This window comes from Crocodylus siamensis, chromosome 9 (assembly GCF_052110815.1).
Source record: "Crocodylus siamensis isolate JL-2025a chromosome 9, ASM5211081v1, whole genome shotgun sequence".
Classification (NCBI taxonomy): domain Eukaryota; kingdom Metazoa; phylum Chordata; order Crocodylia; family Crocodylidae; genus Crocodylus; species Crocodylus siamensis.
The window spans coordinates 30,223,510-30,245,150 of record NC_143403.1 but is presented as its reverse complement, the minus strand read 5'-3'; the positions used below and the strand labels follow the sequence as shown (position 1 = coordinate 30,245,150).

The 21,641-nt window shown below is 46.3% G+C and overlaps 1 protein-coding gene and 1 long non-coding RNA gene across 5 annotated transcripts in view; one reads left to right on the top strand and one right to left on the bottom strand.

Moving 5' to 3' along the window:
- LOC149857265 (uncharacterized) overlaps window positions 1-6,341 on the top strand; it is a 673,033-nt gene extending 666,692 nt beyond the window's left edge. The window contains exon 8 of the long non-coding RNA XR_016444089.1: window positions 4,322-6,341. This is a non-coding gene — a long non-coding RNA (uncharacterized LOC149857265). The remainder of the gene's footprint in view (window positions 1-4,321) is intronic.
- IRX5 (iroquois homeobox 5) overlaps window positions 1-21,641 on the bottom strand; it is a 103,912-nt gene that overhangs the window by 78,973 nt on the left and 3,298 nt on the right. For 3 of the 4 annotated variants that reach the window (XR_016444087.1, XR_016444088.1, XR_016444086.1), the window contains 2 exons: window positions 20,599-21,004; window positions 19,691-20,452 (listed from right to left, as the gene is read on the bottom strand). Coding sequence is in view for 1 of the 4 variants with exons in the window: in XM_090062130.1 (XP_089918256.1) it covers window positions 19,674-20,452; window positions 20,599-21,004 (1,185 nt within the window). In the remaining 3 variants the exon portion in view is untranslated. Of the gene's footprint in view, window positions 1-18,992; window positions 20,453-20,598; window positions 21,005-21,641 lie in introns of those variants that run through there. The other variant, XM_090062130.1, reaches the window with a different exon arrangement.

Here is a 21,641-nt window from a genome sequence, read left to right as displayed (position 1 = left end):
TGCCAGTAGTAGGGGATGAATGAGGGCTGTGCTGACAAAACCCCACTTGCCCCATGGTCAGTTAGCCCTCTGCCATTCACATTGCCTCTGCCTCCATTGCTCCTGATGCTTGCTCACTGCTACAGCTGCTGGCCTCACCACCTCTACCACTTGCTTCATCTGGATCCAGCCTGGGGCATAAGTTAAATTTGAACCCTGTTTTAAGCTTGGAAAATTTCACGATTTGGAATTCTTTCCATACTGAAACAATACAAACAACACAAAAATCACACGTGCTGTGAAACAGGATTCTACTTGGGTCAACTGAAATACTTCATTTCAATAAAATAAAAATAAATCATTCTAATTCTGATCTCTTTTAACCTTTATATACAAAAGCCAATGAATTCCCTCTAAAAGCTTGTTTTAAAAATGTCCCATTCTGAAAATAGTGGCATTATTAAAACATTATATTTTGTTTTTAAAAAAATAAATGTTTGAAATTCACAAATTCTGAAAAAATATTTTCATTTGGAGAAATAGAACAAGCCAAAAACCTTGTGACTAGTTCTATTAAATATTTGCTTGTCTGGTTAATTTCTTATTCGCTATTGTCCGAAAGTTTTAGGCCTTTAATCTTAATTTGCTTGTTTTTTCAAGGTCCCTTAATTACAGTTATGCCTGGGATCTTTGCTCATTGCCATCTACCAGGTAAATCTGGAAATAAATAAGTATCATACCTGATTTTTTTTACTGTTTCCAAGGCATAATAATAAATATTCTGCAGTAGGAAAATCAAGCCCAAAGTACAAGTTATTCCTATTGGCTCCAGTTGCACTTACTTATATCTTATGCTTATCAGAATATGGTGTGCCCCTCGCCATGTTACTCACCACCGTGGTCTCCATGCACCCACCCCCATGTAGCTGGATTATTTGGGCTGTGTTGTCCTCCTTTGTACAGAAGCTAACCAACAAGAGTACAATTTAAAGCCAGGCCCAACACTGTCAAAACCGACAGTCATCCCATATTGTAAATGACATAAGAGAGCAGGCACTGAAGTTCACAGGAGAGAGGCATCATAGATTTCTGAAACATTTTTGAAAGAAGTTATGAAGCATAAAAAGTATATTCCAAAGTGGGACAAGAGTAACATAATCATTTACAATGCAATAGTACTGTACAACACATACAGTAGAGGGATAGAAGCTGAAAATACAGATAAAATTGGGAACATTTCATAACAATAACGCTAGAACTGGAGTCAAAAGAGACAGCAGTGGTTATACAGTTAGTATGAGTTGTGGGGTGGAGGTGGGGGTGGGGAGAGGGATCTGTCCTATAGCTGCTGCTGAAAGACATTCTAGCCTACACCAGGTTTAAGATGGATGAGAAGTTGGCTGTCAAACAGGCCAGGCTTAAAAGGAGTAGAGGAATTGAAGGTTTGATCTTTAACACCAGATGGAAAAGAGAAAGATGAAAGAAAAGTTAATCAGAGACTTTTCCTAAGCTCTACTGATTACTGGAAAGCTTTTGACATGGTCTGCAGTATGCAGAAGTGAGTGGTGACCCTTGATATTAACCAGCTCACCTAACAGTTTTTTCAGAATTTAACAATTCAGTCAGTAGATTGCTGGCAAGTTACATTTTCATCCACAGAACTGACAAGGTTTTTTCTCCCTGAACCCAAAAAATGGCAAAAGCAGGTGAGACCTTTAAAAGTAGTTCCTATGAACATCCAAAATTTACTATTGACTTCATTTAATGTTTTCCTTAAGTATATAAAATGGTCCATTAGCAGGTAAATTAGTTGAGTTACTTAAGGAATGATTACTAGCCCATAGAAAGGGTTGGTTGATGATGACTTGCTCAACCATAATATCCCTGCTGAAGATTGAGTGATATTAGTTCATTCTGGAAAGGCATAGCTCATATTTCTTCAGATTGCATATGACACCATCATTATTTACTTGATTAGAGAGGAGGAAAGAGTTCTAAGATTTTACTACATCCCTGCATCCTGTGAACTCTGTTCATATACCAGCCTTGTAGGTATCTACATAAACCTTCACTCTGTTTTGGAAATTCCCACCTAAATATGCTACACTCATTTGCATTGGAGCATTTATGTAGAAGCTGCAAAGAAAAAAGCTTAGTTCCACCTGCACTGTTATTTAACTGGAACTGACCTGAAAACACTAAATGTGTGAATGCAGCCTCTTAAGTGACCATTGTTGCCAGCCTACTCTGGGTTTGAACAGGTAATCTAACAGAGCTTTTAATTCAATCAATCGCTTGCATGCAATTTTTGTAACATTCCTGTTAAGCAGAGATTGGGGAGCAACATCATCCCAAATTTACAGTTAAAAAACCTGACACAGAGATTGTTATTTGCTTCAGTATCATATGTAGTTTTTGGCAAAATTAATGACTGAACTCAGATCTCTCAAATCTCTGTACCAGGCTTTAAGTACAAGAACCTCCTTTCTCATTTCTAAGGTCTAAAATTCTATCACACCCTTAGGGTTTCAGCTATTCTATTGGCTCCCGCACTTGAAGGAGTTTTCTGCTCTTCAATTACTCAGCAAATCTGTAGCATGGCTTTTTTTGACTTGTCCATTGAAAGCATATGGGCTTTTGCAAGCAAACAAGTGAGTCTACAAGCTTGGAAAGGCATGTGAACCAGAGTTTGAATCTCAGCCAAACAATTTGTTCTGGCTTTAATCAAGATGTCTTCTTTTAACTTCAAATATCACATTTTTTAAATCCCATATCAAAACTTTTAGCATCGTACTATGAAATGAATAAATGCTACCAGTCATTTAACTTTCAGAAACACTTCAAAGCAACTGATGTGAGTAATAGCCATTATTTTATTTTTAAAAATATTCATCAAAGACATGTAGTTAATAAGCTGGCAAAACAAAATTAATAGCAACAAAGCAATGTGTGAATTATGTTTTGAACTTGGAAAACTGACATAAATACAGCTTGGTTTATTCAATTTATTGCTGTTTTGGCAAATGAAATTTCTCTCTCAGCTTCTCTCCACCTCTCCCATTACCATTTTTCCTATTAGTTCTCATCCTAATTTGAACCCACTCATTAAATCCAGTATAAGCCATGATGATTATACAGTTAGTCACTGCACTCAACAGGTATTTCTGAGAAAAGCCCTTGGTTCTACCTGAAAAAAATAATAGCATCTGACTGGGCCAGATCTTCATACCTTTACTCATTTTGATCTTGATTAAGGAAAACATCTTAATTCAAGAATTTATTTCAAGTATGTGTTTCAAGCCTCAATAAATTCAGCAGGGTCCATGAATTCAGATGAAGTTAATCACATGATTGATCACTTCCCTGATTGTGGGGGGTCATAGAATGGTACCTGATTCCATGAACTGCCCAACAGAAATCAGTAAGACTACTCAAGAAGTAAACATCTACTAAGTATAAATAAGTATATGGAAATCTGGTCCCAGGTAATGTAATAATGCTAATCTTATTTCATTTTGTTTTATTCCACCGATGTTAGCATTCAAGTTTGGAGACAAGGAGGAGTGGGGCAGATCTTGAATGGCAGAGATTTGGGCAAGAGGTTGTATACACTAGAACAGCTGAGAAGTTATATCCTAGAACAAAATATCGTAGAACAGCTGAGAAACAGAAAATTACATTTAAGCTAAATATATGTTAAAACAATTGCATTGAATTTCTTCCTAGATGCAGCTGGTAAAAGTGTGTTTATTCTTTAGCTTTAAAATAATAAGCACTTCCTGTTATGATTATCTCAAAATCTAAGTTGCTTCTGCTTACTTAAAATTCAGCAAAGAACCAGCAGGCCCATGGTAACACATAATTATACTAAGTAGCCAACAGAACAAAAAGAAATCAAATTTTGTATATTTCTTTAAACATCATCCCAACGATATTTCGGTCACCTCCTAAGATATGGTTTGCTACATGTCTTGAAGGTCAGTGCATTCAGTCTACTTTGAGCCAGCCACAGGGGCATTTTCCCAGTTTCCAAATAATACCCGTGCTCAATCCCTTATGTATAATTTTTTACGGAGGGGTGTCTAGTTTGAACACCTCTTCAGATCTCAGTAATACAACAGTTATAACATTTAGACAAAATCTATTTACAATTTATGTTTTGAGGCTAGGTAGGACTAGCTCTGCTATAGAGTAGCAAATGTATTGGAAGAATTAAAAGAATGATCAAGATTACACATTAATAATCAGATTATCACTGGAGAAACAAGCAGAAAAATATAGGAGCAGTTGAGTGCAAAGGAGTTTTACCTTCCCTGTATTTACCATTGTATCTCTTACACAGGTCCATGCAACATCTGGCTCTAGTGAAAGTTGATGGTAATCATATGGAACCCCAATACACAGATCAGAAGATGAGCATGCTGCAGGCCAACAGCTCTTGCTAATTTACACTGTGAATTTCCAAGGTCCCACAACATCTAGGTAAATTCCATGGCACAAAACTTCTGTGTTGCAAGGCACAAACACCCTGTTACATCACTGTACTCAACAGCAGTTTCAACTTCCAATCCCTAGTTACTTCAATGGACTTTTGACTGCTCATCACCTCTGAAAATGGTGTAAAACCCTGTAACATATAATCCACACAAAACATGGATTTAGAAGCCTAATTTTAGGCACTTGAATTTGCAGGAATGCAAGCCTTTAATTAAGTGAAAAACAACAGCAGCTGCATACAATTCTGTTTCTCCACAAAAGGTATCAGGGATCCATTAACAGGATCCTCAAGGTAAAGGAACAGGAGTTCCATCTTGCAGCCCAGTCTTGGCCTTATCATTGTCTCATTCATTTCTTCCTTGCCACTGATTGTCTGAACAAGGAAACAGAACTCCAATAAATGGAATGTATGAAACTTAGGCCATTATGTTCTTCATCGTCTACCCGCTCCCATGCTGAGTAGCCTCGCAGAATCATTGCACTAGTTCATTATTACATATGTCAGTGTCAGCATAGTGAAAGCTATTAACTATCTGCTGTATGCATGAATTACCTGTATTCCCCTTTTTCTTTACTGAATAAATAGAGCTGGTCTAATGTTGGACCATCTAACAGAACAGAAATTCAGACATTTTGAAATTTGTTTACGTAAAATTGGAACAAAATTAAATGTTGAGATCTCCTTCTAAACAAAAACTTTGGGGGAAAAACTGGGGAATAATTGAAATGCCCCCTGTAATTAAACCCCAAGTCTTTTATTCCAGAGTTGACTTCTGGAATAAAAATAAATAAATAACATTTCTGTTCTAATATATTTTACAATATAATATAAAAATCAACCTTTTATAAGAAAATGTGTTTGAAACAAAAATATGTGTTCCTTTCTGAGGGTAAAACTTTTCATAAGATGAGCACATTTCAATTTGAATAAAATAATTTCATTTTTTTCCTCCAAAATGAAATTTTCATTAAAATTGGCTCATTCTCATAGAAAAACATTCCATAACTGACATTGTAACCAGCAATGAGTAGGCTATTATTCGGTAATCTTGGGAAACTGATTGGCTAGTTCTTCCAAAATGCTTTTTTTAATTCTCTCTATAACATGCACAGTTTTTTATGTACAACCTTGCAAAGAACTAAAAATGCTATGCTAACTTCAGGTCTGGGTTAGTAGTTACTCCCATTCTAGTGGGAATTATTCTACCCTATAGACTGCCTCCAAAACTCACACAGGACAACTTCTGGGCCTACTTGGATAGTGTCTCTTGTTCTTTCTGTAAGAGTGGGACATTCCAGTGCCTAACCAAAAAGACTATATGGAGGCTGAAACAGTGTACTCTGCCAATCCCCACCTTGCTTATAGTCCATTGAGAGTAGCAGCCAAATGGTGTAAAGTAGAGCAGTAGATGTTGGCATACAAAAGAATGTGTGCCTTAAATTCTTTAAAAATCTCCCATGAGGACCTTTGTCAAAGACATTTGAAATTGTCAGCTACTTCTCCTTTGTCTACCATTAAATTGACACCTTGTAAGAATTCCAGTGGATCAGAGGCAAGGTTTTCCTTAACAGAAGCTGTGTTAATTGGTCACTTTCAAATGAGTTTTCATATAAGCATTTTGAGTTCATATTTGAATGTTCTGCTTTGGCTCATGAGTCTGCCATTCCAAAGATCATTCCTGGTACTGTGTGCATGTGTATATGCACCACATCCCATCCTACTCTCCTAACCTTACATTTAATAATTAAATTTATTAAGAAGACACATTTTTTATAGCAAGTCTTGTTAATTGGCTGCTTCCATGTATTCCTGGATAACTGCACTAAGGCTTTCTGAGTAATTTAATCTCTGTGTTGGAATTGTATATTTGTACTACTTATGCCTATATGCACTACAGTATAATCACTACATGTGAAAAATAGTATCATTACTAAGATATGTACTGCCTAGAGTTTGGGTAGCCATTAAGTTTCCCACGCTGTTTTGTAACTGGAGGTTTGTAACTCTGGCATGGAAGGTGAACTCCATTGCATGGCATATTCTCATTCTGATCTACAAGAGAATTACATGCATTACAAAAATCTAGTTACAAAGTAACTGACAGACTCCCAGATGGTTTTTTGTGTGTGAGATTTCACACTGCCTTCTTGAAAGACTCCCAATGGGAGATTTTTTTTTGTAGGTCTTATTTAAAAAGTAAAAACCTTCAAAATATGAAGGTTTCTCTATAGGGACTAGACCATGAATTTTCACAATTTGGTTTCTAGCTGTGACTTTTTTCTCAGAGTGGTTCCGGTCAACTTTATGGTGTGAAAATCATCATCCTTTTGCCTTTGCCTCCCACCCTGAAGCCATATCCAGGAGAGGCTCTTCCAGCTAAGGAAATGGTTTTGGAGATGTAAACCACTGGGATACATGAGTGCTTCCAAAGGGTCTTTTCTTGAATTTGTTGCCACATGTGTTTTGCTGAGATATTAGCTTGGTGAACGCTTCCCACTGAACTAGACCTACTTTTGCATAGCACTTCATTCAGTGGCAAAGCTCCATGGCACCTTTGGTATGAAGTTGTTTTCTTGTTTTATATGCAAAACAACATGTCTTGGTACAAGCTCATGCAGTATACCAAACGGGGCTATTCTGTACTTGATGATGCAAATCAGAAGGAGCTCTCGAAGAGTGTAGGAAGCAATGAGATTCATATATTATAGCTCTTAACAGTGGCAAACTGTTCTGTTTCCCCAGCTCTTCCTCTGCATGTTTTTCTTACAACAGCTCTGAGAAAGCACCGATTTCATACCGTCAGGAACTACTAACCTTGGATTCTCAGTGGTTTGGTTTAGAAGTGTAAATGGATGCAGTTCATTTGAGATTCCCCCCCAGTGTAAGGCAGAATTAAGTTTCCAATGTCATGTTTCCACTGTTGGCTTCAAAGATACAACTGATGGGCTCCGCCCTTCAAAGGTAAGGGCAGTATAGTGGCTGAAGCATTATGAAGACTGATTTTCACTGAAAAAGAAAAATACTTTTTTTCCCGTTCTGTGCACCATTACCCCTCACCTCTGAACTGAGAGAGACTTTAGGTAGTGTCACAATTTAGCAAATTACTTCCTCAAAGGAAGGTCAAACATTTTACCATTGGATCAATAGGAAGCGACTTACAAATCATGTGTATTGATCATTGAATCATTCAGAGGAATGTAGGGCAGACACTAAAATCACATGCACTTAGTCTTAATTGCCCACATTAAAGCAATTATGCCCCAAAACTGTCATTGTCTAATGCTATGCACACTCCCCAGCTTGGTAACTTTTAGCAATACATATTTAATCATAAATCAGCCTTTTAGGTCTGTTGCATTAAAGACCTACAGTATTGCTCTAATTATGCAAATATAGCTACGTCTTTTTTCATCTGCATGGAAGATCATGTTGCTTTTGGAAGAGAGGCTGGGGGGATAAGGGGGAAATAAACCACTCTGGTAATGCAGCTGGTATTGAATACCTTGATTTTACAGCCGCACTGGGCGCTAGTGACACAGGCACTGAGAGTGACCTGAAACTGCTAATGAACAGAGAGCATTTGTAAAAGCAGTCACAGGTCAAGGACTGGTAGATAAAACTTGTTGAGCTATGTGTTGATAGTGGGTTTGTGTCAGGAGTATGCTATTTATTGGGAAGTGTATATACACATCATTTTCCTGGGCACCCTTGTAGCTAAAAATGTGAGGAGCTCCAGTTTGCTAGCTTTCAAATGCACGTCTTCTGCGCCTTCAAACACCCGGGTCGTTGTGTACAGAAGCCCGCCTGCACGGTCCCAGAAACGCCGGCTTTGCTTTGCGTCCGCACATCCCGCCCTGCAGACAGTGGTCGGGAGTGTCTCGCAGCTCTCAAGCGCGCAGACTGAGCGCCTAGAGGCTTGCGCAGGAGAAGGGCATGGGCACGTTGCACTCCCCCCGACCCGGACCCCTTGTAGCCGGCGGACGGCTTTCCCCTGGCTCCAGGGACCGCAAAACGGGTGCAGCGCGCTGGCAGGCCGACGGGCATGACCCGAGGAGCCAGGGCTCTCCCGACATCTCCTGCGGGCAGCGCGGCTCAGAGGCGAGAAGTCAGGCGGGAGGCGGAGCAATCTGATCCCCACCGCCTCGTCCTGGAGGGGCGAAATACGGGCTCCAGCCTCCTCCTCCTCCTCCCGTCTGCCCCAAAGCAACGGGCTCCTCGGAGCAGCCAAGAGCGGCTTTAGCCCGGGCGGGTGAGATGTCGTGGGGCCGGGGCCGAGCTGCGGGAGGCAGCCGCGCTCGGGCTCGCACTCCCGGACACACTCCTTTTAACCCCGAGTCGCGGAGACGCCCCCGGAAGGCGGCTTCGTGCTGTGGCGGGAAGCAAACGTTGCAAGAAAGGAAAAGGGATTGCGGTGAATTGGGTCAAACCAGCGCAGGGCAGTCGGCCCTGCCCCTGCCCCTGCCCCTGCCACCTGGGGGGAATCCCGTGTGTCCTTCTGCTCTTCCTTCCCAGCAGCAACAAAGCTGTTTGGCTGGATCCTTTCTGAAAGTTAAAATTGGTTTGTCATTTTTTTTTGCCGCTTCTCACACCTTATCTAGTTTCTACATTCTTCCCACTTCAGTAGTCAAAGTGATTGAAGGCCGAAAACTGAGCAGATCTATCCCTGCAGCAACTTTCCTCACATTTCTCATTTAGCATTTTCTCAAACAGGCCCTTTGTCTGCGCAGTCCCCTGATGTTGCCTCTGTTACACGGAGATATTCTTCAGGTCATGTGGGTTAAAAGGGGGCTAAAAAGGAGATCATATTGGACTTGCTTTACACAGACATGTAGCATTAGACCCAACGCCCAATAGAGGAAAGATATACTACTCCTATTTGATGAGCAGCAGGCCAATAAATTCATTAATCATCATTTTATGCCTCATCAAACACTTCCCAAGTTCCTCCATGGGAGTTATACAAATTAGCCACTGAAAAGGCAGTAATTTTAGTTTAGCTAGGTAAGTGCTTTTTGATTGCCTTCCTGAACAATGCTTCCCTTGACAAGCTAATAAATCAGCCCTTTCTGAATCAGAAGTGCAGCAAGTGCGAACAATAACTCCACATAGTTTCTCCGCTGATATCAGCTGGAAAGGCCTAAGAGGATGATCTAGGATCAAAGTCTCTTACTTTATTGCAGAGCAAAAGCTTTCTTTATGAAGAAGCGCTGAAGAGAAGGAAGGGGGACGCTTTTTTCTCTTTTTGAAAAATCAATTAATGAGCATAAAAAATATCTCAGGAAAGCGGAGAGGAGGGAGAGGGTCGGATTGCAATGATGTCATGTGACCTCTCAGGTGGAGGGGCTGCAATCTCAATCTCATCACGCCGGTGCGGCGGAGAGAGGAACCAGGAGCAATATCGGCCCTGTGTCCCTTCTGGAGCCTTTTGAAATATCCTCCCTCTTAGCCGTGTGGACAGGTGAGGGGTGGTTACATAAATCTAGAGGCTGCTATTGTCAGGAGTAACAGATTACCAGGCCAAGTCGTAATAGAGACTGTATTTAATCTGCGACCAATTGATTCCTTGAGTGTTTCAGGTATTTGGAGTGTAGGTTTAGATTTGTTGGTGGCTTTGCAGTGAGAAGCCTGGAGGGTGTGCTGGCTTATCTTTTTTTCAAATTGCTGCCTTTGACAGTATCATCTCTTTAAAAAAAAAAAAAAACTTGGCCGTAAATCATTTCACTAATCAGCTGTCACCAGCCAACATGCATACATTGGCATTCAGCCGGAGAAGCTGTTTTGGAAAGCCTTTAGCAACAAAAACTATGTTTGTATCAATAACCGTCTGTTAATGTCTCATGCATAAGGATGTAGAACACAGAGAAGAACAAGGAAAGACAGCAATAAAGAAGGACTATTTTGGGGAGTATTAATTGCCTGGTAAAGCAAATCCTTTCCTCTGCTCTAGTGGAAGGTAAACTAATTACCTGGAGCAATGACTCTCTATAAAATAAAAACCAGCACTCCGCCGAGCTTAGCCTGGCGCTGGCAGCGCAGGTCCAGCTGCGGGAAGGGGAAGGGGAAAGTACGACTGCCCGGGGTGAGGTGCCAAGTTGGACTAAGAGCGCTCCCCAGCCCTCTCCTCCAAACGGCACTTGTGCTAATGAGCGCCCAGTAATGACTCTAACCGCATTTGAGCAAAGTCGAGGCTTCCTCTCCACTAGTCTAGACCCAAGGTATTTTAAGTAGTGTGTCTCTTCTCCTCTTCATTAACTTTCCTTCCACACATCGCTGCATACCTCTGAAAATAACTTGGCAAACCGGGAGCCGTTTATCTCTTTTATCTTGGGACCTGATCCAATTAAATAAGTGCACATTTACATTTGCATCCATCAGGCAGGAGTGCGGAGAGTTCTGTGGTTTGCTTTAAGAAAATAAGAGCCGATTTCGCTGGAGAAGAGGGATCTAGACAAAACCGAGCAGATTACGTTCAGTAAAGGGTGATCCGAAGAGCCCCTGCAGTGGACCTGGGAGGCAGAAGCCATGGAAGGAAGACCCGGGAACAGGTGAAGGGAGAGCGAGCAAAAGGTGTCTGCTAAGATGCTTGTTAACCAAAGCACCTCTTCATGAGTCCACAGGGGCTGCACATAAAACAGCACAAAGGAAGAGGAGATAATTATTACACAACAGCCTGCCTGCATCGACCAAACAGGCCGGTTCTCAGAACACTCCTTGCAAGTTTACACAGGCTCTAATTATAACAGATGAGTAACAGTGTGGTGAGGACATTTATTTTCTGGTATTTGGGGGCGAACAGCTTTGTGAAGCTTTTACAAGTAGGCTATCAAACCCTGGCACGAGGCTCCCTGTCAGTCAGGAGACACCGTAAGCTTTCCGAATAGAAGGCACGCATTTATTTTAAATCAGTGAAGTCAACCTATAGGACATGGAGACTAGCTCCTGGCTTTTCCTCCTCGCTTCTTTAGATAGTTTTTAGCACTGGAGAAAAAAAAAAGAGAGAGAGAAAATAAAAAAAAAACCAAACCTGTTGTTGAGTGAAAGAAAGGGGGAGAAGAGGTAGGCAGCAGAAAGCAGCGACGGTAGGTCCTTTTACAGCAGTGATCGCGAGGGACCGGCCAACCTGAGCCCCCCGCAAGCAGCTCGGTTGACTCTGCATGTGTCCCCAGTTCGACGGGGGCGGGGGGGGGGTGCCATGCGGGGCTTGAACTCACGGCCTCGGGAGGACGCCGCTTAGAACCAAGGGCTCCCTTTCCCCAGCCCTGCTGAGGACTGCAAGGTCCAAAGTACTGCCCCACGTGCAAAATGCATGTGTAAGGATTGGGGGGGCGGGGGATAAGAGCAGGGGGAGAAGCTGCCTGAATCAAAGAGCTGTTGAATGCTAGGTGCGGTTTGGAAATCCACCTGTCCAAGGGTCCGAGGCTTATGTGCCCCTTAAAGAGAGACAGAGGTCTGAGCACCTTGGGCCAAGCAGCCTCAAGTGAAGGCCACTAAGCTTCCAGCACCGAGCAGGCTCTGGCGGGCAGGGCAGGCTGCCAGGACGGCGGGTTCAGGTGCCCCGAGCCGCCCTGGGGCTCCGGCTCGCCCCGCTCCCCGGCAGCCGGGACTGCACCTTCGCGAGCAGGGAGGTGACCAAGGGTTTCTGCGCTGCAACTGCGGAAGGCGAGCAGGCGCCCCAGCTCCTCTTCGCCTTCCGCGACAGGGTGGAAATCAACCCTTGCTTCCCCGCTGGCTCCAGTTTCTCCTGTGATGGGAGCGGGGATTTGCCACTGTGCTGAGTGTCAGGTGCTGGAAGCTTTTCCCTCGCCGCGTGGCGCTGCTGGGAGCCAGCCCTGGAGACGCCGCTTGTCCGACGGGGACAGGCGGGGACCTGCGCCCTGCCGGCCCCGGCCCCGGCCCCGGCCCCAGGGCGAGCAGCGCGGCGCGGGCTGGTCCTTGCGCCAGGAGCCAGCGAGCAGCTGCAGGCTGCGGCCCAGGGGACCCGCGGGCGCCGGGATGCGCGGCTCGTTTCTGCTGCTCCGGTCTGTGCTGCTGGCTGCTCCGGGCAGCGAGGCTGGGCTGTGCCTGGCGCTCCCCGCCTAGAGCCCTATTGCTGCATCGGTGTCTGGAAAGCGGGGTCTGGTTGTCTTTTTAGAGGGAGGGGGCCTGGGGCGGGGGCAACAAAACAAACCGCCTGACTCGTTAGTTGTGGAGCCCTCTCTGGGCTCCATTATTGGGAAGGGGACACGGTCCCCCCGCCTAGGTGGCGGCTGAAGGAATGCAGCGGCCAGCGCAGAGCCGCCATCTGGCCCCTCCGGCTTCGTTTTGCGGGAGAAGTAGCGCGGAGGGGACTGACTGCCTGGTGCTGAATGTGCTTTAGAAGATCTCAGCGTAGACTTTGTCTGCGTCTGTCAGAGCCAAGTCAAAAGAAACAGCTGGCCTGCATTTTTAGCACCCATAATTAATTAAGAGCTTCATTCCTGGGATTTGATGATTCAATAAAGCAAGACCCTTATTCCCCTATGTGATTTCAGTGAATATCTACTCCACTCCAATTCTTTTGGGTCCCCAGATAGAGCAGATTAACGCTCTTTTTCTGTGGGAGAGAGGGGAAAAAATGCCTCGAGATTGCATCTGAGGCGCACACAAAAGGTAAATTCAAAACTGCCACTTGTTCTCTGCAAAGACTCCTTATTCTCCGCTATTGATGTATTTGTGCCAGGTTTTAAAGAAACCAGAGGGGGGATGAGGAATTAACATATTGCTCATTTGGAAAAACAGCCGGTTCTGTTTTTGGTAACACTTGTTCCACTGCCAGCCACAGATGTCCTTACTAATAATCTAAGCAGGTCATATAAAAAGGGGAAAGGGAGGGGGTGGAGATCTCTTTACACTTTCTGTGCTGAATTCGATTCTGCGCTGGAGACCAGGCAGGCTCAAGTCTGTTTCTCTGGTGGTTTGTTAATGCAAAGCCGGACGTAAGAAACCTGACTTCTACAGCTGCGTAATAACAATAATTAACAACGCGGCGCTCTGTTTGTCAACACAACTGAGCTGTATGATTAAATACCCAAGCTGTCCGCAATCAGCTGATTGAGTTGTGGTGTTGGGTGTCTGGCTGCCATTTACAGCGTCTCGTTAGAGAGATACTCTAGCTTTCTGACCTATGTAAAGTCCTGTTTAACAGCCGATCTGCTATCGAGACCCTTCTTTGGGGGCTTCGGGAGTTTTCTTTTATATTTCTACCGATCAGATTTTGGGGGGCTCCGTTTCAAACAATGGCTCCTTTGGCTTCTGAAATAAAGGCTGAAATGGCTCGATTGCCTCTTAAGCAAGCTGATCGAGTGGTTTCTTTCGGCTCCTTTTGCGAGGTTGGGCGGGGGGTGAAGTAGTTTCTAGGCATTGCAAGAAAATATTCTGTTTCGATCTTCTTACTAAAAAACCGATAAGCCAATTACATCGTAATATGCTTCCCCTGGAAGCGCAACTCCTACCAGAAGCGATTGCTGTAGTTTTTAGTTTGCGCGATGCCAGGGAGTGTAATAGGTTAATTGGGACAACTGGAAAAGCGGCAATTCCAGGCAGAGCAGCGGGGTGCGTGTAAACACAGTACAGTACGGCGTGGATCAAAATTAGGATTCGCTTTATTTTTTTAAGCGTGAAAGAGGAACCAGCAGCCTGTAGCCTAATCGGATTCACGCAGTGGCTCTCCCTGAAAAGCTGAACTTCTTTTCTGATGACTGAAAAGTGGCATTTTAATTCCAAATGGCTCTCTAGTGAGGTAGCCTTGGATCTTTTCCATCCAAGTTCTCTCATCAACAAAAGATGCATCACCCAGTCCCAACGCTGCCTTTTTATTGTTAATTTTCCTAATGGACTAAAAAAAAAAAAAGGAGCCTTTATTTGCCATGGAAATGTGCATATACGTGTGTGTGTGTGTGTATATATATATATACACATGACGGTTGGGGATCCATCATTATTTAGTGTTACCTTACGCTTATTTGCTAGTCCTTTCATCAGAAGTACATCTACATGCCATCGTTACCCAACCCCTTCCTGATTGTGTTTCAGATACTGTGCTAAATGAAAGCGAATTCGAGGCTTGTTTGCTGGACAATTAGATCCCACGGTGCGAAGCATAGTCCATTAACAGGGAGTGCGAGCCTCGGGGTTAACTGGGCGGGGGGGGCGGTCCTCTGCTTTGCTTTGGGAACAGCGGTTCAGCCAGAGGATTCGGGCCTGGTGGGGGGAGGGACATCACCCCCCCCCCCGCGACCGCTTCTTAGGGGTCAAGGCTGAGCTGCGTTTCCTGCACTCCCAGGCTTGGGGAAAATTAAAATTAAAAGCCAACCCTGGCAGATCGGATGGATTTCAGGGGGAGAGGGCAGTTGTGGAGTTAAAACCAGTCACTGCTTGGGAGCGCTCGTGTTGTATTTCCAAGGAAGGAATTTCTTTTTCCTTATTAAATCATGGTAATGAAGCGTATTGTCACGATGGAAGAGACACGAGTTTACCAGGGCTTTTAATGCTCCTAACCTGGGCAGGGCAGGGCAGGGCAGGGGTGTCGGTTTTCACCTGCATCTCAATGTCTGAGGCTTTTCAAGGGGGCTCTTTCAAGACCAGGTCCTCGCTGCTCGTTCTCCGGAGAGCGCTGCTTTCTGTGCCGGCAGCTCAGGACGGCTCGGCTGGCCGGCCCGCACCGTCTGCGGGCGTGTGCCCCTCCCGCCGCGGGCTTGTCCGGCCCCAGCTCTCGGTCCTGCCCTGCTGGGACGTGGGCATTGAAGGCAGGGGTCGGACTCGGGCTCAGCGAGCAGAGCAGTGGCTGCGGGGGCGGCCCTTCCGGCCTGGGGCACAGGCCCTCCCGAGCCCCCGGGAGGGTCGGGCTCCCTGCAGCCGAAGCCCCTCCCCGGGGAGGCCGAAGCCGGCTACTTGCTTCATGCCCGTCGAGGTCTCACCAGCCCTCGAAGCGCCTCTGCCTGCGGCCGGCCCGGGGGCAGGCGGCTAGAGCCGGATCCGAGCGGCGCGGGGCAGGCGGGCGCCGGGCTGCCGCGGGGGGGCCAGGGCCCCGGGAGCACACGGGCACTCGTGGGAGGCGAGCGGCGTGTCCGCCCACGCTCTCCCCCCTCGCAGCCCCGCTGAGCGCTCCAGCGCGGGCCCTTCCGACGGCGCCTCCCCTCCAAGCTCTGGCGCGGCCCGGCGGGGTTGCGAGAGGAGCTCGACAGGCTCCATTCACCTGCCCGCAGTGTGGTGGCAAAGAGAGCCCGCTCCGTAGTGCCCGGGCGCCACAGGCCCGAGCCGGGGATCGCCGTCCCCTGCGCGCTGCTGTCCCCATCGCACGTGGGCACGGACCGCCCCGGCTCCGGCGGCCTCCCTCCAGGCCCCCACCCCGCAGCCCGGGCTCGGGAGTTCCTGCCCTCTGCCAGCGCCGAGACGTCCAGGGCGGCCTGAGGCAGGCAGGTGGGGAAAACTGACACGTTTTTTCATCAAAGAAATCCACCCACACGCGCCCCCCTCAAGAAGTCGGTCAGGGAAACCCCATAAAGATAGAGTGATCTGCCTTATATTGACTATAGGCAAATATGCGTGTGGATTTTTTTAACTACTCTCTCCCTGTAACCAGATCTGAGAAAGTCCTCTGCCATTCCCAGTTTCTCATCTGCTCTGCATTTAAAGCATCAACCAAATCCTGTGCAGCAAGGAAAGAAACCCTCCTGTGTCCCAAATCTCTACAGTGAATAGCTCAAATTAATTTAAATGTTTATCATAACAAAATACCGTCAAACTCCTCTGTTTAGGATAGGTGCACACAGCATGCATGTATACACACGAGCAGCTAACTGTGGCTGTTAGCCCTGTGGTCATCCCAAATCCTGCTGTATTAGCATGGCGATGTTTAGAAGCACAGCAGCATTTCAAAAGTCACTGGTGAATTTTCAGGCTGAGCCTATTTCGACTTCAGTTTCCATAAAGATAATATTTTATTGCAGAATTTGGCTTTTTCTCCTTATACCAAAGCTAGGAAGGCTGTTTCCCTGTATTATTATTGGGGGGGTCCGTATTCTTTTTTTTTTTTTTAATAACACTATGGTTATTTTAAGACCAAAATTATACCGCAGATGTCTTTTATGGAGAGGGAAAGAGGGACATTACTTTATTAAAAATGACGATTTAATACAACCGTAGTTCAGGCTTATCTAGGTAAAAATAGACAGTAAGTTGAATAGGTGCAACCTAGAGGAAATGGATTAATTCCCTCAGGAATTTATACATCAAACGAAAAACCTATTGAGACTGCTGATAGACTGTTCAAAATACCCCTTATTAAAAGGAATTGGGTTTTTGAATAAATGAGGCTGGTAAACTTATTCCCAAAGTAGGGTGTTGTTATTTCTGTTTCGAGACGTGGGAAGCTCATCTAGGGAAGACATAGCGACAATTAAAAATATATAGCTAAAGGACTCATCAAACCCCAATTAATAGTACAAAGGGTTGTATAACTGCATAACCTGTTGTCTGTGAAGCACCCCTGGAATAGTGGAAGTTTTAATCTAGAGTTCAGCGGAAATATTAATGTCCATCTTTCCCTAAATGTCCACCTGGGAAGAACTAGATTTTATAAAATGCTAAGTGGTTTACTTTAAGAGTAACATAGTTACCCGAATTAATGTCACGGTTTTGCCCCTCATCTAAAAGTAGATAAACTTTCTGCTGTTTTAAACCAGGCAGGTGAGTTGAATGAGTCTGATTTATTCTCAAAAAAAAACAAACAAACAAATCAACCAAAAACCCTCAGTGTATTTTTTTTCCCCGAGAGTAAATAAATGATCCGATTGTGGAATTCAGTTGTTTTTAAAAAATCATTTATAATTTATAAAGTGACAAAATAACATACTATTATCCCATGAATATTTGATTATTTACACTTTGAGATCGAAACAATTTTGACTTTGAACCAGATGATCTACAAAGATCGTATAGCAAGTGAACATTGAATATCTTTAAAACATAATATACAAACTACTATTTAAAATCCTGTAAAATGTAAATGTTCATGAGTAAACCTGTTACAACTAATAAATAGCTCCGACAAAGTTGAAGATACTATAAAATAATGATCTGTCCTGTAAAAACAAACCGGGAGTGGGGGTGGAGGGGGAGGATTTTTTCAGTACCATCACCTTGGTGTGGTACCAGATATATCCCAATCAAATTAATGTCATTGAGATGCTCCCATACAAGTGAGTCCCACAAAATCCGATTTGAACAGAACAAATTTGTTCCCAGCGCTTTGTGCTGCACCACTTTGGGAAATGTTGGAAATTCGCTCTCCAGTGAAACACACTGCTTAGTTAATTGAAGCGGGGGGGGGGGGAAGACGCACAAAAAACCCCCAAACCAATCCCCTCCCCAAACAACAACAAAAAACCAACACCCAGGGAGGAGAGGCAAGATTTGAGAACCGAATGAGCGTTTGCAGAATATCAGACTTGGTTATAGTTTTGCTTTTCTTTTGACTTTGAGTTTAGAGCGAAGCAAATGCTCAGGCATTTTTTTTAATGAGGTTTTTTTTTTGGCCGTTTCCTTCGAAAAGAGAGCTGCGAGCACTTCTGAATTGGTTCTACCCAGGCATGAACTTTCCTAGCCCAATTTGTACGTGGTAAAGCCGAAATCCAACTTCCTTTGTTTTCCTGGCTGCCTGTGGGATTGTCTGCTAGAAGGGCGCATCGACTACGCTCTTTCTATTCTCTGTCTCACTCTTTTTTAGCACCAGCTTCAAAGTGGGTAGGATGGAAATCCAGGACAAGTGTGACACCTACCTGTGAATGTGGGGAAACATTCCAATCCCGTCCGACCCTTAAACTCCGTTTATATATGGTAATCTCCGGACAGACAGATTTACAAGTCATATCAATGCCTGCAATATGCAGCGGTGACGGAGCACTAATTTAATCAAATTAACCAAATATATCAATGCTAAATTCTGGGAAAAATGAATTGGGGAAAAGTCTTTCCCCATGTGTATATTTTAATGTGTATTCCCCGGCTCTCTCCTTAATAACTCTGCAGCACCTTTGAAATAGTAATAAGGACTAAATCTGGCATAAAATCGAACTCATTAGCAAAGTTCACCAGCTGATTACTTTGCATAAAACACGACACTGATTGGAAGTAATTAGGTTAAAGGATAGTACTGTACTTCCATTTGGTGGTTCTGTCAAATACTTGTGTATATTTCCTTATTTTGTCCCCAGATCCATAATTTCTTCAGCGTCTGCTGTACCAGCTTTCCTGCGATTGATTACATTTACCTCCTCCCCCCCCATCCAAATTAGCCTAAACTACCGCAACCATCAGGTGCTCAAAGCTCCCAACAGTTAGAAATTATCTGTCACTCTGGAAATCATTTGCAGTGATTATTTTTAGTGTGTTTAAAATTAACCCCCCCAACACACTTGCTTTTTTAAACGTATTTTAAACACTTTTTTCTTAATTTTTCTTCTGTTACCAGCTATATATTGATTTTTATCGTGTTAAAAAAAAAAAAGAGTGGCTTTGCTTCTGTTTAAAAAATCTCTTTTAATTAAATATTTGCATTGTACAAAGGCGACTGCGGGGGGGAGGGCTTGTGTCTAATAAGTATAACCTATTTCTTTCCCCCCTCCCCATTATATTTTAGTTTCCAACCAAGGGGGAAAAAATCAATAGGCATAAAAAAATTAAATTAAACTTGTATATATATATTTATTTATATTTATATATTTAAAACTATGAAACAATTTGGAAAAAAGACACAGAATGTATTATAGAATTATATTACCAAAAAAACCCAACATGAATGCCTGTACAGGTGTCTGGATTTCATAATTTACTTCAAAAGATCTCGTCTGAGCCATTTAAATACAAAAGAGCTACATTAAATATACAGAATCCGATTCAGTACAAATCTTTCCTCCTGCCTGCGTGCGTGCGTGTGTGGGGGATTTGCTGCTGCTCTTAAGACATGAGTGAGTCTTTTCTACTCCGCCACTTCCAAGAAGCTAAGAAAAAACTTTTGAATGGGGTGGGGGGGGATTATTTGTGCCGCTGCTGTTGGTTGTTTGCTTGGTTGCGTTGTCTCTCTCGGTAGTGGAAAAATAACTGCCAAAGCAATTTATTTTTTTAAATAAATTAAAAAAAAACCCCAACGCGAGTTCCCTCAAGGGAGAACAAGGCGGTATTAAATGTTGGACATACCTTTCTTCAGCTCATAGGGCGAGTCTTTGCAAAGATCTACTTGGGACTGGCTCCTGAGCATTTTAGTTTCTTTAGCCAAGGTCTCTGCTCGGTTTAAGACAGTCTGGTTTAATCCATTGAAATGCGTGCCGGGGGCCGCCGCCGCGTTGCTCCCGGGGTGGCTGTGGAGGGCCCCGAAAGTGCCGTAGTTCGTGTAGCCCGGGTAGAAGGGGGCCGTGTAGTACAGGGGCCGCGAGAGCACGGCGCTGCTGGGGAAGGGGCACTGCGCGGGCGGCGAGCGCGCGGGGGACCGCGAGGCGCCGCCGCCCGCCAGGGGAGGGCCCTGCGCCTGCCCCGCGCCCGGGGACCCCTCGCCGCCGCCGGCCTCCTTCGCCTTGTCCGCGGAGGTGGCGATCTCGGCCAGGGACCACAGCTTGGGCTTGGCCAGCGCCGCCTGCTGCGGCGAGTGGATGACCGACGTGCCGCTGCCGGGGCCCGTGCCCGCGGCCGAGGGCAGCAGGGGGTGCAGCTCCGCCGCCGCCGGGGGCCGGTACGGGGCGTGGTGCTGGAGCTCCTCGCCGGCCGCCGCCTGCTGCAGCATCCTCCCGGCCGCGCACGGCCCCAGCGGCGAGGGGGCGGCCGCTTTGGGGGCCCCGCCGGGCGGCGCCTCCTCGGCCGGCTCCTTGCAGTCCGAGTCGCTCAGGCCGCCCTCGGCTTCCTTGCCCGCCGGGCTGGGCGGCTCGTGCAGCCGCTCGCAGCCGGCCGCCGCCTTCGGCTCCGCTCCTGCAGGGGCGAGAGGGGGACACCGAGCCTGTGAGCGCTGCCCCGTGCTCAGCCCCTACCTCTCCCTCCCCCCGTCGGAGGGCTGATCCCGCCGGAGCCCCCGCACCCCCGATCCTTGCCCCGGCACCCACGCGGCCCTCCTCTACCTGTCTCCGGGGCCTCGGGCTCCCCCTTCTCCTCCAGCTTCTGGGGCTCATCCTCGTCGTTTTTCTCCAGGTCGATGTTCTCCTCCTCCTCCTCGTCCTCGCTCCGGTTCCGGGGGGTCCAGGTCATTTTATTCTCCTTTTTGAGCCGCCTCCGGGCGTTGGCGAACCAGGTGGAGACCTGCGTGAGGGTCATCTTGGTGATGATGGCCAGCATGATCTTCTCGCCCTTGGTGGGGTAGGGGTTCTTGCGGTGCTCGTTGAGCCAGGCCTTGAGCGTGGCGGTGGCGTCGCGGGTGGCGTTCTTGCGGTACGCGGGGTCCCCGTAGGGGTAGGAGCCAAGGGGGGCCGCGTAGGGATGGTAGCCCAGGGAGCCCGCCATGCCCGGCGTGTGGTCGTAGGGAGAGCCCTGCACAGAGAGGGGAGCCAGCACAGGGCCGGGAGGTCAGATCGCTGCTAGCAGGGGACACGGGCAAGAGAGTGGGGAGACCCCCCCCCCACCGCCCTCCGAAGAAGCGATCGGGCTAGGGATCCTCTCCCTGCTGGGACCGGCCTCTCCTCGCTGCTCCCGCACGGAGGCAGAAAGGGCCTAGAAGTTGGGTGCGCAAAGCTAACTCTGCTCCCAGCAGCTCAGCACCCGCCTCCCCTCGCAGAGCCGAGCAGCGCCAGCCCCCCTGCCCCCTGCGCCCACGCGGGGCTCAGCTCGCTCCTGCGCGGCCGCCGGGCACAGCCACATGGCTGCTCTCGCCGGGTGATCGGCCCCTTCCCCAGCCGCCGCGCCGCCGCCGTGGAGCTCCTGGCCCGCAGCGGGGACGGGGAAGGCAAAGTCTGCTCGACTCCCTGCAGAAAGCGAAGTCCCCTCTGCCGGGGCTTGGACACGCTTGGGCCGGGGAGGGAGGCGAAGCCAGATGAAACCCAATTGGGGGTGCATTATTTTCGCCTTTAGAAGAGTGTGTGTGAGATAGACAGATACTAGCCCCGACCTGGCCCTAACTGCTGCAACGTTGCTCCTCTATCACAAATACAGACAGAATGGAAAGTGGGGG